Source organism: Schistocerca nitens, chromosome 2 (genome assembly GCF_023898315.1).
Source record: "Schistocerca nitens isolate TAMUIC-IGC-003100 chromosome 2, iqSchNite1.1, whole genome shotgun sequence".
In the NCBI taxonomy this organism is placed as follows: domain Eukaryota; kingdom Metazoa; phylum Arthropoda; class Insecta; order Orthoptera; family Acrididae; genus Schistocerca; species Schistocerca nitens.
This window is the reverse complement of record NC_064615.1, coordinates 56,902,191-56,916,855: the sequence shown is the minus strand read 5'-3', so window position 1 is coordinate 56,916,855 and position 14,665 is coordinate 56,902,191. Positions and strand designations below refer to the sequence as shown.

Sequence of the window (14,665 nt, the reverse complement as noted above, 5' to 3'; positions counted from 1 at the left end):
TTAAACCCAAAGCAAACAGTGGGCCACAAACATTAGACCTTTCTTTATAACACTTAAACACCATTCGTAAGATACAAGAATGCAAAATCCAATGCATACAAGGTGTGATCAAAAAATACAATGAACAATTTTATTAGAAACAAAGTAATAAGCTTACACGGAGTTTGATATGATCTCCTTCAAAGTATTGTCCTTGGCTGGCAATGTCAGTTCAATGGCTGTAAGCATTTCTGGAAAATTTCTTTTGGAAGGACATTCTGCTGTTCTGTCATGGCTCTCCCAGTATCAGAAATGGTGTCAAAATGTTTCCCTTTAAGCACTACTTTAATTTTTCAGAAGAACCAGAAGTTGCATGTTATTAAACTCTGGTGAGTAAGGCAGACGTGGACAGACAGGAACACTTTGTCTGGCCAAAAACTCACTAACCAAAAGTGAGGTATGGCACAACACATTGTCATGATGAAGAAGGAAGCCACTGCTCCATTTTTCTGGTCTCTTTTTTTGTACACCATTTCGCAAATGTTGCAGTATGTCCTTGTGAAATTCAGTGTTTACAGTTGTTCCCCTTGCAATGAACTCTGATCACAATATGCCCTCAACATTGGCAGGGGAGGGGAGGGGGAGGGGGGGGACAATGAGCTTGACTTTGATATTCGATTTTGACTGATATGCCTTTTTATGGTGAGGAGATTCACTGGTTTTCTATTGGGAAACCTGAAAATTCATCTCAGGGTCATACCCATAGACCCAAGTTTCACCTCCAGTTACACTTTTGGATACAAAGTCTGGATCTGAATGAAGATGATCCTTCAACTCCACGCAAACGGACACATGATTTTCCTTCATCTGCGAACAAATTTTGCACTCACTTGTCTCATTTACAAATTATCATTTAAAATGATTTGCACAGACCCATACAAGATGCCAAGTTCTTCAGTAAGCTTTTGAATAGTTACTCACCTGTTTGAACAAGCAATTTTTGCCACTTTTTGCATCTCTTCTTCTGTTTCTGAGGTTAATGGGTGTCTCAAATGTTGCATGTCTTCTATCAAATCACTTCCACATTTAAATTGCTCATACCACTTGTAAACAGTCTTCAGAGTTATGTTACCATCATACTAATTTCAACATTTCATAAGTTTTTTTTGGCACATTTTTGTAACTTGAAACAGAACTTAATGTTCACAGTTTGTTCAAAATCCATGATGTGCAACAGACATGGTAAACACCACCTCACTCTAGCATATCTCGATGCTCACTGACAAGTCAGAACGAGTTCCAACTTGATGCTGCTTGTCTCAACAGTTCAGACTACCAGACAGTCATTTTTTGTGGAAAATCAAACTACAATAAGTGTGCCAACGCAACTGTTAAGACACTGACTGTACATTCAGGAGGATGGAGCTGCTCCGTCCAGCCATCTTGATTTTGTTTTTCTGTGGTTTCCTTAGACTGCCATTGCATATACTGGAACTGTTCCTTAACCAAAGACACAGCGGACCACCTGTCCAGTCCTCATAGGCTACCCGTTCTATTCTGTTAAGGTATGTTATGTACATAGTGTGTTGCATATTTTGGCCTATTGATTTGCACTATATTACCTTGACAGATCCTATATCATTGTGAGATGATCCTTGGGTAAATAAAGCTAAATAAAATAAATAAATAAACAGTTTTATGCTTGCCAATGCAAAAGTAGATACGTGCCCAAGGTGGGCCATGTCGCGATCACTTGGGCAGGTGCCCACTGGTGTCAGGCAGCCAGTTGCTGGCAGCGGGTGCCTGCTGCACGGCAAGGAAACTCTCAAGCAAAAACTGTTCTGATTGTGACAAACTCATGAGCTCTTTTGCAGGAATGTTTCTGGAAAGTTCTGCTATTACTAGTGGGTTAGACAGTAAAGTAAATTGTCTTTGAGGTTCCGTATTAATACTTTCAGAAGACTGATGGAATGTGGTTTAAAAAAAGTAAGGAAGGAATAGACTCGAACTTGTGACTTAGTGTCCACATTGTGTGACATTTATGGCTGTACCAAGAGAAAATACAGTATTTATCCAGCTTCAACAGAAGACAATACTTCCTGAAGAAACCTCCATATTGTACTTTGTTGCCAAATCATTCAGCTGGCTGGACTCAAGAAATATGAGGGAAGGCCAATTTTATTGGTAACAACTTATACTGAAGATTCTGCATTGAGTCAGGTTTTATGCCACAGATAGTACATTGCATCAGTTAAACTTCACTGAATTTCGTACATGGAATCTAAATAAAAAACAAAATTAAATGAATTATTATATCCCAATTTAATTATTGATTATAATCAAAAGAACTGAGCATGATTTAATTTTGCAGGAGTTCAGTTTTTCTGGAGAAAGGCTGCACTGAGCAATTAATGCACTTTTACAATAGTTTCACTCAGTCTAATTAAAATCATGCACATGAAGAAAACCCTACAATCTTTCATCCAGGAAGTGTGGCTGACAGGATCTCAAGCTGAGAAACATTGAGAAGAACTATATAATTCAACAACGTAAATTATTAACAAAGTGACTGGTAACAGTGTAATAAATTCTGTAAATTATGACTGGAACAACAAAATCTAACTAAATAATGTGAACTAATATTGCTTCTATTAAAGGACTTCACATGCAATCTCATCTCTGTAAGCCTTGTCACAAAAGTGACATAAAATTAATCTTCCAACTGAATGTGTACTAACTTGCTGCAACTTAAAATATCAAGTTGTAGTATTGTCTTATTCATCTCACTATATTAGTTCTGTAAGAAATTTTCATTTAGAGTCATAATTTCTGAAAAAGTGTGTCCAGCCACACATATTTCTGAACAGTTATCAACGAGACTACAAAATACTGAGATCTCCATAAAGAATTTTCTTAAAAGACTGAAGCAGAAGAACAAATCATCTCAATTTTTTCATCTGAGCACATAATAAATGGCAGAGCAATATATCTTATCTGTTTCTCTGATGGGGTTTGCATCTCATTTTGCCAAAGAAACAAGGAAAAACTTACTTGCATAGAATTTATACGATCTTCTAAATCCTCGAGGTTTTTGTTAATGTCCTTCATCAAAAGTTGCAGTCTCTCATCTTCTGCTTTTGCTAGCCTATATAAGTCATCTTCTGTCTGTAACTGTCTTTGATTTGCTGTTATAAGAGCCTGAAAATCATTCATATTTTAGAATGAATAAAAACTAAATACTCAAATTAATAAAAACAGAAAATATAGTTGCAAGAATTAAATGTCTTATCGTAATCCTACACGTTGCAGCGAAATTTATTTGGAAACAATGCATAACAATTTCATAAAATATTTCATCCATTAAACATTCTACAAAACTCAGGTAATCTTACAATATGACATAATTCTAAATTCATACTTCTGCTGCCTTGTACTATTACAGATGCACATTGACAATAACTAACACATAAAATAGTGTTTAAGGCTCTACAACAATTTCAAATAGCAGCTTAGCAAAATGATGTTGCACATATATACTTATCAACAATCATAATACTTCAGTAAGACACGTTGTGTCTCCACAGGACTTGCGGACAGGCATTGAAAAAGTACCAGTATTCTGGATTAGTCCCTCTCTGAACTTGCAGGAGAACAGATGTTAATTTTAAAATTGACTGTTCAAGCAAATTTCAGGCTTGCAGCCGGTCGTCATTCAATACTTCGCACGATATTTCAACCGGGCACCTGCCAGTCATCTTCAGGTGAGCTGTCACAGACTGGAGGACTGCCAGAGGAGTAGTGACTATGAGAAGGAGATTGAAAATGAATAATAGGACAACATTCCACAAGTTGACATGTGGACTGTCAGAAGTCAAATGTGACAAGAAAGCTAGAAATTCATAAAAGAGAAAAGAAGTTTCCAAAAGGATTACTTCAAGGTGACACAGATTCGTAAAAGAGAAACAAGATTGTAAGTCATACCTAGGAGCAAACTCAGTTCACAGTTCAGAAATGATGAAGGGTAGGCCAAAGTTTATTTCTCACCAGGAAGAATCAACAAATAAGGAAAGGAAATACTTAAGTATTGAGGATATTTACTTTTCAGCTTTTCTAGGGCCTTAGGGATCGCGATAGTGAATAGCACTGTAGGCAATTCAGTTGCAGAGAAACTGACATACCTAAAAAGGGAAATCACAGAAGATGGACACACAAATATAGGTAAGAGGAAAGTAACTGCTAGGAATCCTTGGGTGACAGAAGAAATAATTCGAACAACTGATGAAAGAAGGGAACACAAAATGTTCAGAAAAAGAAAATGAATATTACAACAGGATAACACTTAGAAATGAAATCACTAGGAAATGGAAGGAAGCTGATGCAAAATGGCGCAAGGATGATCCAGCATACAGGAATGTTACAATAATTTTCAGTCAAATTAAAAGAATATGTGTCAACATTAAAACTGCAAAAGGCGTTCCAATGTCAAAGCAATATTATTCATCAGAAAGTTAACTCCCCCCCCCCCCAAGCAGGCAGATTTCGGTTGCAGGCATAGACATCGACTGGAGCGGCTCGGCAACCTACCTAGGATTAGAGTCAGATAAAAAGCTGACATTTGGAAAACAAATAAAAAGGGCTCATAACAAAGTCAGTACAGCATTTAATTGCCTGTACCTACTCCTGAAGGGTGGGGGGGGGGGGGGGGCTGACAGTAGAAATGAAGCTGCGACTGTACAGAGCTGTTATCCTCCCTACTATATTATATGGATATTGGTCAATGGCGGCAGACACCCATCTGCACAAACTTCAAAATCTCCAAAACCGTATCCTCCATACCATAGCAGATGCCAATCGATATACACCCAACACACACATCAAAGAATTATTAGACAAACCATCCATACTAACATACATTAAAAGAAAGCCGGTAACTTTATATTAAAAGACTTCAACTTTGCCCCACCAACTAATTAACCAGTCAGGCACACAATACACCAACACTTCAAATAATAGACCAGTATCCACAATAACCAGACCATTTAGGGAATATCAGATACAGACATACAGTCATGTATACAAACAATCACTTCGACAAAAAAATAAAGCTATCCTCAATCACTCATTTAGCTATGCTAGAAGTCAGACAGGCAGAGCCCTGTGGTGCTTCAAATTGAAATACATGTAGACAGCAGTTAGCAATGTCAAAATGTAGAGGAGAGAGCGAATAGCTGGAGAGACTACACTGAGGACTTCTGTGAGTGGGGCGAACTGCTTGATGTTGATGTTGTTGTTGTTGTTGTTGTTGTTTTTAGTCCAAAGACCGGTTTGATGCAGCTCTCCATGCTACTCTATCCCGTGCAAGCCTCTTCATCTCTGAGTAACTACTGCAACCTACATCCCTCTGAATCTGCTTACTGTATTCATCTCTTAGTCTGCCTCTAAAATTTTTACCCTCCACACTTCCCTCCAATACTAAATTGGTGATCCCTTGAGCCTCAGAATGAGTTCTACCAACTGATCCCTTTTTATAGTCAGGTTGTGCCACAAATCCATCTTCTCTGCAATTCTATTCAGTACCTCTTCCCATCCCAGGGGGCTTGCCACTCTTTGGCAGGTTCGTGCTTGCCAACCATGGGGCCCCAGCCTTTGCAGCATCTTTTCCCTTCCATGCTGTATGTCTATCCTCTTTTTTCCCTCCCTTGGGAAACATGTCTGGGTTGTTTTTGGAAATGTGTTCTGCTTTTTTTGTAGTCAGTATCAGAATACTCCCCACTGTGCCTGTTTTCTTTCTTCATTCGCTTTCTCTTATCCTTCCTCTGCTTCAGTGTTTGAGGTTCCTCTTTTTCTTCCTCCCTGTGTGCTCCTGAAGGCCAGCCTATGCGTCTGACGAGTAACAGGTGACTGGGTAACGCGTAATTCCCAATCCCAGGTCGACAAGTAGGGTTCACATGCACCCCTGGTACAGGCCAGGCCCAGGGAAGGTTGATTCCCCGAGCTGCTACCTTCCCAAAATGCCAATTGGTCCCTGTCAGGAATTCGGGAGGTCTGACCTGAGGTGTGAACCATTACCTAAGGTAGGTGCACCACTTTCTGAAGGGGTCCCCAGTTGGAAGGAACGCGCCATCGGAGATGCTGGCATTCATGGGGGATTTTCTCACAATGAGCCAATCAGCTTCACAGTCAATGGCTACAAAACGTAAACAGAACGAGGTTAATGATTCAGAGACCTTCCCAGCTGCACCAAGGTTCCTCGTAGTTTAAGATACCAAAGACAGTGGTCAGTCCTCAACTACAAAAAATCTGTTTATTATTCAGATAGGTGTTGATTCAATTGCTGGCCCTGTGAAATCTTGCTCTTGTTTATGCAATGGCACTTTGCTTTTGGAGACTACGTCTGATTTTCAAGCACAACAACTGCTTGCAGCTTCACTCCTCGATGGCTATCCTGTTCGCATTGAGGCCCATTTAACGCTGAATTATTCCTGAGGTGTTATTTACACTAGAATGCTCAATGGTCTAACCAAAGCAGGAATTCAAACGTTCCTCTCTGACAAGGGGGTTATTGCCGTCCATCAAGTGATGAAAAAAGTAGATGCCTTCTGAGTGCCCCCACGCACACTCTTTCTCAATTCTGATAGAATGGTTCTACCATCAAAGATCAAAGTGTGTTATGAAATTATCACAGTCAGATGGTATATTCTGAACCCAGTGTGCTGCTACCAGTGTCATCATTATAACCACACTCAAAGAGTCCTGTTGACACCCAGCCAAATGTATAACCTGTGGTAGGGATGCTCACAAGGGTAATTGTCTGCCTTCTCCTCCCCACTGCATCAACTGCAATGACAACCATGCCGCCTCCTCCTGCGATTGTCCCATGTATCTCTATGAGCAGGCTGTCCATGATATCTGGGTGAAAGAAAAAATTGCCTTACCTGGTTGTTTGTGAGCTGTTGGCATGTCAGAAACCCTGCGTTCTACCATCTGGCACCTACAGTATTGTTCTTGTTACATCTCACTCCATGAAGGACATGGCCACGCAGACATGTGACCTCAAATTTAGCACTATGTTTGTGAAATCACCCAGCATTATGGTAGTGTCCCTGTCTCCTCCTTCAGCTGTGCAACACACCACCAAACACACACCTCATGGGGCGAAGCCACCAGTTACACAACCTGCAGGACAGAAATGACAGAAGGAATACTCCCATGAAGACTTCTTATGCCCCTCCAGTTAACCAACACCTGAATCTTTCCCTGCTAACTGGACAGGCTCGAAGAAGTCAAAGGCAAATGATCTTCTCCTTCGCTGACTCGAAGATCCTCTTCGACAGTGTCACCACGTAATACCCTCGTCCGGCCGACCTCCATGTCACCAGTACACACCACGAACTGAACTGTTTTTTGCCCTGGACTCCACAGGCCGACAGCAGAAGAATGCTGACACTTTTGTAGACCTCATGGAGCAGGATACTCCTGCCTCTACGCCCTGTAGCAATGGGTCTTCAAAGGCTGGCACTTGGCAGCTGCCGAGGTGGCGCCCCTTCATTTTTTCCTCGTCGTGACTCTCCTCCAATGGAACACTCGCGGACTTTGATCCAACAAAGAGGATTTATGGCTGCTCTTAGAATCACAGCATAAACTTGTTCTCTGCCTTCATGAAACAAAATTGCATCCTCACGACCACTTTGAGCTCTCGTATTTTTTCCCGGTCACTGTCCTATCGCCGTGACTTTCTCCTCAGCAGATATGCATGTCATTTGTCTGCCATGCATGACCACACATCCTATGCCTCCTTCTTTGATGACTCCTTTGATCGCCAGTATGGGGCACATCCCTCTTCTCTGTTACCTCCTGGAGTTCACTCTTGCTCTGGTAGCTTAACTTCATGCCACCTGCAACTTTCTCAGTGAGTGTGAATTCTTTCACCACCTTCACTTCATGTGGCAGCTTGTGTTCACCTTGCCCTTCACTCACTTCCTAAGGATACTACTCCAGCCTCTCTATTGCCTTTAATTTCATGACCTTGCACGGAATTTCACGATAGTATCTTTGTGTACACTGATGGCTCTCAGACTGCCCGTGGTGTCAAGTGCGCCTTCATCATCGGCACCAATGTGTTTTGGTATTGGCTTCTGGAACACAGCTCAATATTTACAGCAGAGCTCTTCATCCTGTATCAGGCCACACAGTACATCTGGCGACATAGGCTTTTCAACTGCAGCATCTGCTCAGACTCACTCAGTCAGCTCCCTTTAAAGCCTCTGTATGCTGCACACCGTCCATCCCTTAGTGCAGCGAATCCAGGAAAGCCGTCACTTGCTCACTCTTGATGGAGCCACAGTGATGTTTATGTGGGTTCCTGGTCACGTTGTTGTAACAGGAAATGAGGCACCTGATGTAGCTGCCAAGGCTGCAGTCCTCGTACCTCAACCTGCTAGTCTTATATTCCCTCCACTGATATCCGTGTTGCCATCTGTCAGCAGGTGGTGTCACTTTGGCACCATCACTGGTCCTCCCTTCATGGGAACAAGCTCCTGATTATTAAGCCTCTCCCAGCAGCTTGGACAACTTCCTCTTGGCCCTCTCACCATGAGGAGATCATTTCAACTAGGTTGCATATTGGACACTGTCTCTTTAGCCATCACCATATGTTAAGTGGTGCTTCCCCACCTCTTTGTGCACATTGCTTCCAACTTCTGACTGCCTGTCATTTCCTGATGGAATGCCCTTTTTTTAACTGCTTACATTCCCGTCTGTGTTTGCCATCTGAGTTATTGGCTGCTTTAGTGAACAACGTGCGGGCTGTCGACCATGAAGGCCATTTAATTTTTAGTTCATGGCCTCTGTTTCTCAATGGTGTATTTTATAGATCTTTCTCCTAGTCTTTGTTTTTGGTTGTCTTCTCTTGAGGGGTTGACGCATAGTCGTTTTTAACTCCTCTCTTTGTTTTTGTGTTCTACAGTTTTGATATGGGCGCGTACGACTGTAGTTGTTTTTTCACCCTAAAATCAAACAAAACAAACAAACAGTACCTCCTCATTACTTACATGATCTACCCATCTAATCTCCAGCATTCTTCTGTAGCACCACATTTCAAAAGCTTCTACTCTCTTTTTGTCTAAACTGTTTACCGACTATGTTTCACGTTCATACATGGCTACATTCCACACAAATACTTTCAGAAAAGACTTCCTGACACTTAAATCTATACTTGATGTTAACAAATTTCTCTTCCTCAGAAATACCTCCATTGCCAGTCTGTATTTTATATCCTCCCTTCTTCAACCATTATCAGTTATTCTGCTGTCAAAATAGCAAAACCATCTACTACTTTAAGTATCTGATTTCCTAATCTAATTCCTTCAGCATCACCTATTCAATTCCACTACATTCCATTATCCTCATTTTACTTTTGTTGATGTTCAACTTATATCTTCCCTTCAAGACAGTGTCCATTCGGTTCAACTGCTATTCAAGTCCTTTGCTCTCTGATAGAATTACAATGTCATCGGCGAACCTAATATTTCTTCTCCCTGGACTTTAATTCCTACTTCAAATTTTTTTTGTTTCCTTTACTGCTTGGTCAAGATACAGACAGAATAACATCAGGGATAGGTTACAACCTGCCTCTCTCTCTTCTCAACCACTGCTTCCCTTTCATGCCCCTCAACTCTTGTAACTGCCATCTGCTTTCTGTACAAATTGTAAATAGCCTTTCGCTCCCTGTATTTTATCAGTGCCACCTTTAGACTTTCAAAGAGAGTATTTCAGCGACACTGTCAAAACCTTTCTCTAAATCTACAAATGCTATAAACGTAGTGTTGCCTTTCCTTAACCTACCTTCTATGAGAAATTGTAGGGTCAGTATTGCCTCACACGTTCCAACATTTCTACAGAACCCAAACTGATCTACCCAGGTCAGCTTCCACCAGTTTTTCCATTCATCTGTAAAGAATTCGTGTTAGTATTTTGCAGCTGTGACTTATTAAACTGATAGTTTGGTAATTTTCACACCTGTCAGCATATACTTTCTTTGAAATTGGAATTATTATATTCTTCTTTAAGCCTGAGTGTATTTCACCTGTCTCATACATCTTGTTCATCAGATGGAAGAGTTCTGTCATGGCTGGCACTCCCAAGGCTATCAGTAGTTCTAATGGAATGTTGTCTACTCCTGGGACCTTGTTTTGACTTAGGTCTTTCACTGCTCTATCAAAGTCTTCATGCACTATCATATTTCCTATCTAATCTTCATGTACATCCTCTTCCATTTCCACAGTACATCTTTCTCGTATAGAGCCTCTATGTACTCCTTTCCCCTTCCTGCTTTCCCTTCTTTGCTTAGGATTGGTTTTCCATCTGAGTTCTTGATATTTCTCCAAAGGTCTCTCTAATTTTCCTGCAGGCGGCATCTACCTTATTCCTAATCATATATGCTTCTATATCCTTACATTTGTGCTCTAGCCATTCCTGCTTAGCCATTTTGCACTTCCTGTCAATCTCATTTTTTAGACGTTTGTATTCTCTTTCACCTGTTTGATTGTCCGTCCCGGTAGCTGAGTGGTCAGCACGACAGAATGTCAGTCCTAAGGGCCCGGGTTCGATTTCCAGCAGGGTCAGAGTTTTTCTCTGCTCAGGGACTGGGTGTTGTGTTGTCCTAATCAGCATCACTTCATCCCCATCGATGCGTAAATTGCCGAAGTGGTGTCAAATCAAAAGACTTGCACCCGGCGGATGTATATGTGTGTGTGTGCGCGAGTGTATACCTGTCCTTTTTTCCCCCAAGGTAAGTCTTTCCGCTCCCGGGATTGGAATGACTCCTTACCCTCTCCCTTAAAACCCACATCCTTTCATCTTTCCCTCTCCTTCCCTCTTTCCTGACGAAGCAACCGTTGGTTGCGAAAGCTAGAATTTCGTGTGCATGTTTGTGTTTGTTTGTGTTTCTGTCGACCTGCCAGCACTTTCGTTCGGTAAGTCACATCATCTTTGTTTTTAGATAAATTATTTAATTGGATAGATATAAAATCTACTGACCAAGCAGTGGCAGAACACACACACACACACACACACACACACACACACACACACACACACACACATAAAAAGCTGTTGTGATTGGCAAACTTTCAGAGCCAGTGGCTCCTTCTTCAGGCAGAACGGTTGAACACGATGGAAGAAGGGCAAAGGAAAAGGACTGGACAGGTCTAGGAAAAGGGGTAGATTTTGGAAAAGTCACCCAGAACTGTGAGTCAGGGGAGACTTACCATACAGGAAGAGAAGGAAAGACTGATTGTTGGGGACTGCATCAGATGAGATTTGAAAACCTTAGAGCTTAAAGTTGGAGGACAGGGTAGTATGTAAGGCAGAGATTACTACCTGCAGTTCTGGGTGACCTTCCCAAAATCTATTCCTTTTCCTAGACCTCTCCAATCCTTTTCCTTCACCCTTCTTCCTTTGCCTTCAACCCCTCTGCCTGAAGAAGAAGCCACTGGCTTCGAAAGCTTGCCAATCACAACAGTTTTGTGGTGTGTGTGTGTGTGTGTGTGTGTGTGTGTGTGTGTGTGTGTGTGTGTTTTCTGCTGCCACTTGGTGAGTATATTTTCTATCCAATTAAATAATTATTTAAATCATGAATGACATGGTTGCAGGCTTTCAAAAGCATTGATTATGATTAATGAAGTTAAGTAAGTGGGAGCGGCTAAAGGACACATGTACATCAGCAGAAGCATGCATAACTAGGGGAAAGACAGATGCACCTACAGGAAAATTAAGAGACTTTCCACGAAAATAGAAGCGATGGTAGGAATAGCAATAGTGCAGATGGTAAGCTAGTATTACAGGAAAAGCTGAAAAGTGGAAAGATGATGATATTATAGAAAGAGATGAAGCAGTGCATAATGATGAGATGGGAGATATGATACTTTGAGAAGAATCTGATAGAGCACTGAATGGCATAAACAGAAACAAGGCCACTGGAGTACACAACATTCCCTTAGCATTATTGGGAACTTTGGGAGAGCCACAACAAAATTATTCCACCTGGTGCACAATTTATATGAGATAAATGAAATATCATCAGACTTCAAGAAGAAGTAATAATTCCAATTCCAAAGAAGGCAGGTGCTAATAGATGGGAATACTACTGAACAATCAGTTTAATAAGACATTGTAAAATACTTACATTATTTATTTACAGAAGAATGTAAAACTGGCAAAAGCTGACCTCGGGGCCAGATCAGTATGGATTCCACAGAAATGCAAAAACAAGTGAGACATTAGTAACTTATGACTTGTCTGGGAAGACAGGCTGAAGAAAGGGGAAAACCTATGTGTATAGCAGCTGTAGATTTAGATTAAGCTTTTGGCAATGGCGATTGGAGAGCATTCTTTGAAATTTTAAAAATATCAGGGATAAAATACAGGGCCCGAAAGGTTATGTACAGCTTTTACAGAAACCAAACTGCAGATATGAGGGTCAAGGGACCTGAAAGGGAAGCCATAGTTGATAAGGAAGCAAGACAGTGCTGTTGCCTGTCCTCAGTGTTATTCCACTCTGTACACTGAGCAGGCTGTGAAAGAAACCAAGAAGAAATTTGGAAAGGGAATTAAAGTTCAGGGAGAAGAAATAAGACCTTTGCAGTTTGCTGATGCCATTGCAGTTCTGTCAGAGATGGCTAGGGACTTGAAAGAGCAGCTGAATGGAATGGACAGTGCCTCGAAAAGAGATTGTAATGTGAACAATAATAAACGTAAAACAAGAGTAATGGAATGCAGTTAAATTAAATCAGACAATGCTAAGGGAATTAGATTAGAATATGAGACACTAAGAGTAGTAGATGACTTTTGTTATTTGAACAGAAAAATAACTAATGAGGGCCAAAATCATGAAGATATAAAATGCAAAGATGAATAGGTTTGTACACAATACACTAGCGAGGAGAGCTGCATCAAACCAGTCTTGAACCTGGAGACCACAATGACAACAGCAACTTGGATTCAGGAAGGGTAAATGTACTGAGAACACAATTAATGAGGTCAGAAAATATGCTACAGAATAAAATTAGGTAATGTGATGACAGATAATTCTGGGGGCATTTGATAATTTATAGTAACCTATAATCTTTGGAAGATCAAAGAAAAAGGGATGTCCAAGAATGGTATGCTGTTGTCTAATGGACAGAGTTGAGACAGATATATGGTGCTGTCAAGTCCTATATCAACAATTACCAATTGTATTATGGAAGGATGTCCTCAGGGATACGTTTGCAGTGCCGAGTTCTGGGATGTTAACTTAGAAACACTTCTGGATAGGTCACAATACAGTCAGTAATTGTTAGTGGTAGTGTACACTTATGAATTGCTACTATTAGCACATGACAAGAGTCAAGATTTTCAAGAAAATAATTGTAGCAAACTTCTTGAAATTTTGCATGAATGGTGCTCACAAGTTAGACTTAACGTAAATGAACACTCAACATCCCTGGTACACACAGAATATGCAGGAAGGAAAGGTAGTTGTATAACAAATAAAATTATTAATATGGGAATATTGAGTTTTTGTTTGCCCCTGAATGCAATTAGACTGTACCAGAAGTCTAACTTAACCACAATTGCGGGCTATGGTGCCAACGCAGGAGGACACAGGTTATGGCTGGTTAAACCTGCTACTGTGGTGAGAAAAGTATAGTGAAGAATTTTGCTCAGCTGCTGCATAGCCTTCAGCATCACATCTAAGACGCCTTACCTATAGTAATGGGCATATGCTTTTTGGGTGTAAAAATAACAAAAATGACTGTCATTTATTAGGTAAAGAGAAAAAATATTGAATAAATATATGAAATTCTTGGGGAACCAGGAATATGTCCATAAGTAACCAATAATTCAATATTTACAGAGGAGCAACAAAGATGCAATACCCAAATGAGAATTTTTCAGTTTCTTCCTGAGGCAAAAGAAAGGCTTAAGTTAGCACATTTTGAGCCAAGTCGGGGATTGACAAATGAGAGGCATATAAAAACAGTCATAGAGGGGCGTATGAAAGGGAAGAGGAGGTGGAGGAGGAGGAATAGATTTCACATCCTGGATGATGTGATTGACAGCAGCACTTACAGGGCAGTTACTAGCTGTGACTGGTGAATTCAGCACAACATGTAATGTCCATTGGGAACTTCCCCTAGTTGAATATTTATCAAGAACTGCTAAGCAGACCTTAAGAGATAAAGCTGTTTATAACATAATTAAAGAGGACTTTGATATTTTAAATCTTCTAACCATTGATGTCTAAGAAAAAAGTAAGGTGTAAACATGGTCAACTGACACCACAGTAGAGACAAATAAGGCCAATAAATTAGCCTAGTGAACAAGAACCACACCCAATAACTCTATGGTCACTTGGCGCAGTAATGGGACAGTGAAGGAAGGTGGGTACAAGCATACCTAAGAAAAACGGGAAGAACCAGTTAAAGATAAGTGATGCATACTGATTCATTACCATGTGGTCTGGAAGCAGCAAGATATTGCTGGGCTCTGACAGCAGAGCCTTCCAATAATATCATTTTGTGTGTGTGTGTGTGTGTGTGTGTGTGTGTGCGCGCATCTCAGACTAAAGGTAGATATACTAATTAACTGTGCTGTGAGGGTCAGCAACCCCAATTTTCTTACAAGTAAACATAGCAGAGGTATT

At 40.7% G+C, this 14,665-nt stretch overlaps 1 protein-coding gene across 5 annotated transcripts in view; it reads right to left on the bottom strand.

Moving 5' to 3' along the window:
* The window catches only part of LOC126235713 (coiled-coil domain-containing protein 39), a 408,779-nt gene that overhangs the window by 285,971 nt on the left and 108,143 nt on the right, over positions 1–14,665 (bottom strand). For all 5 annotated transcript variants that reach the window (XM_049944479.1, XM_049944477.1, XM_049944478.1 and 2 more), the window contains one exon: positions 3,031–3,177. In XM_049944479.1, the coding sequence (XP_049800436.1) occupies positions 3,031–3,087 (57 nt within the window). In that variant the 5' untranslated portion in view covers positions 3,088–3,177. The remainder of the gene's footprint in view (positions 1–3,030; positions 3,178–14,665) is intronic.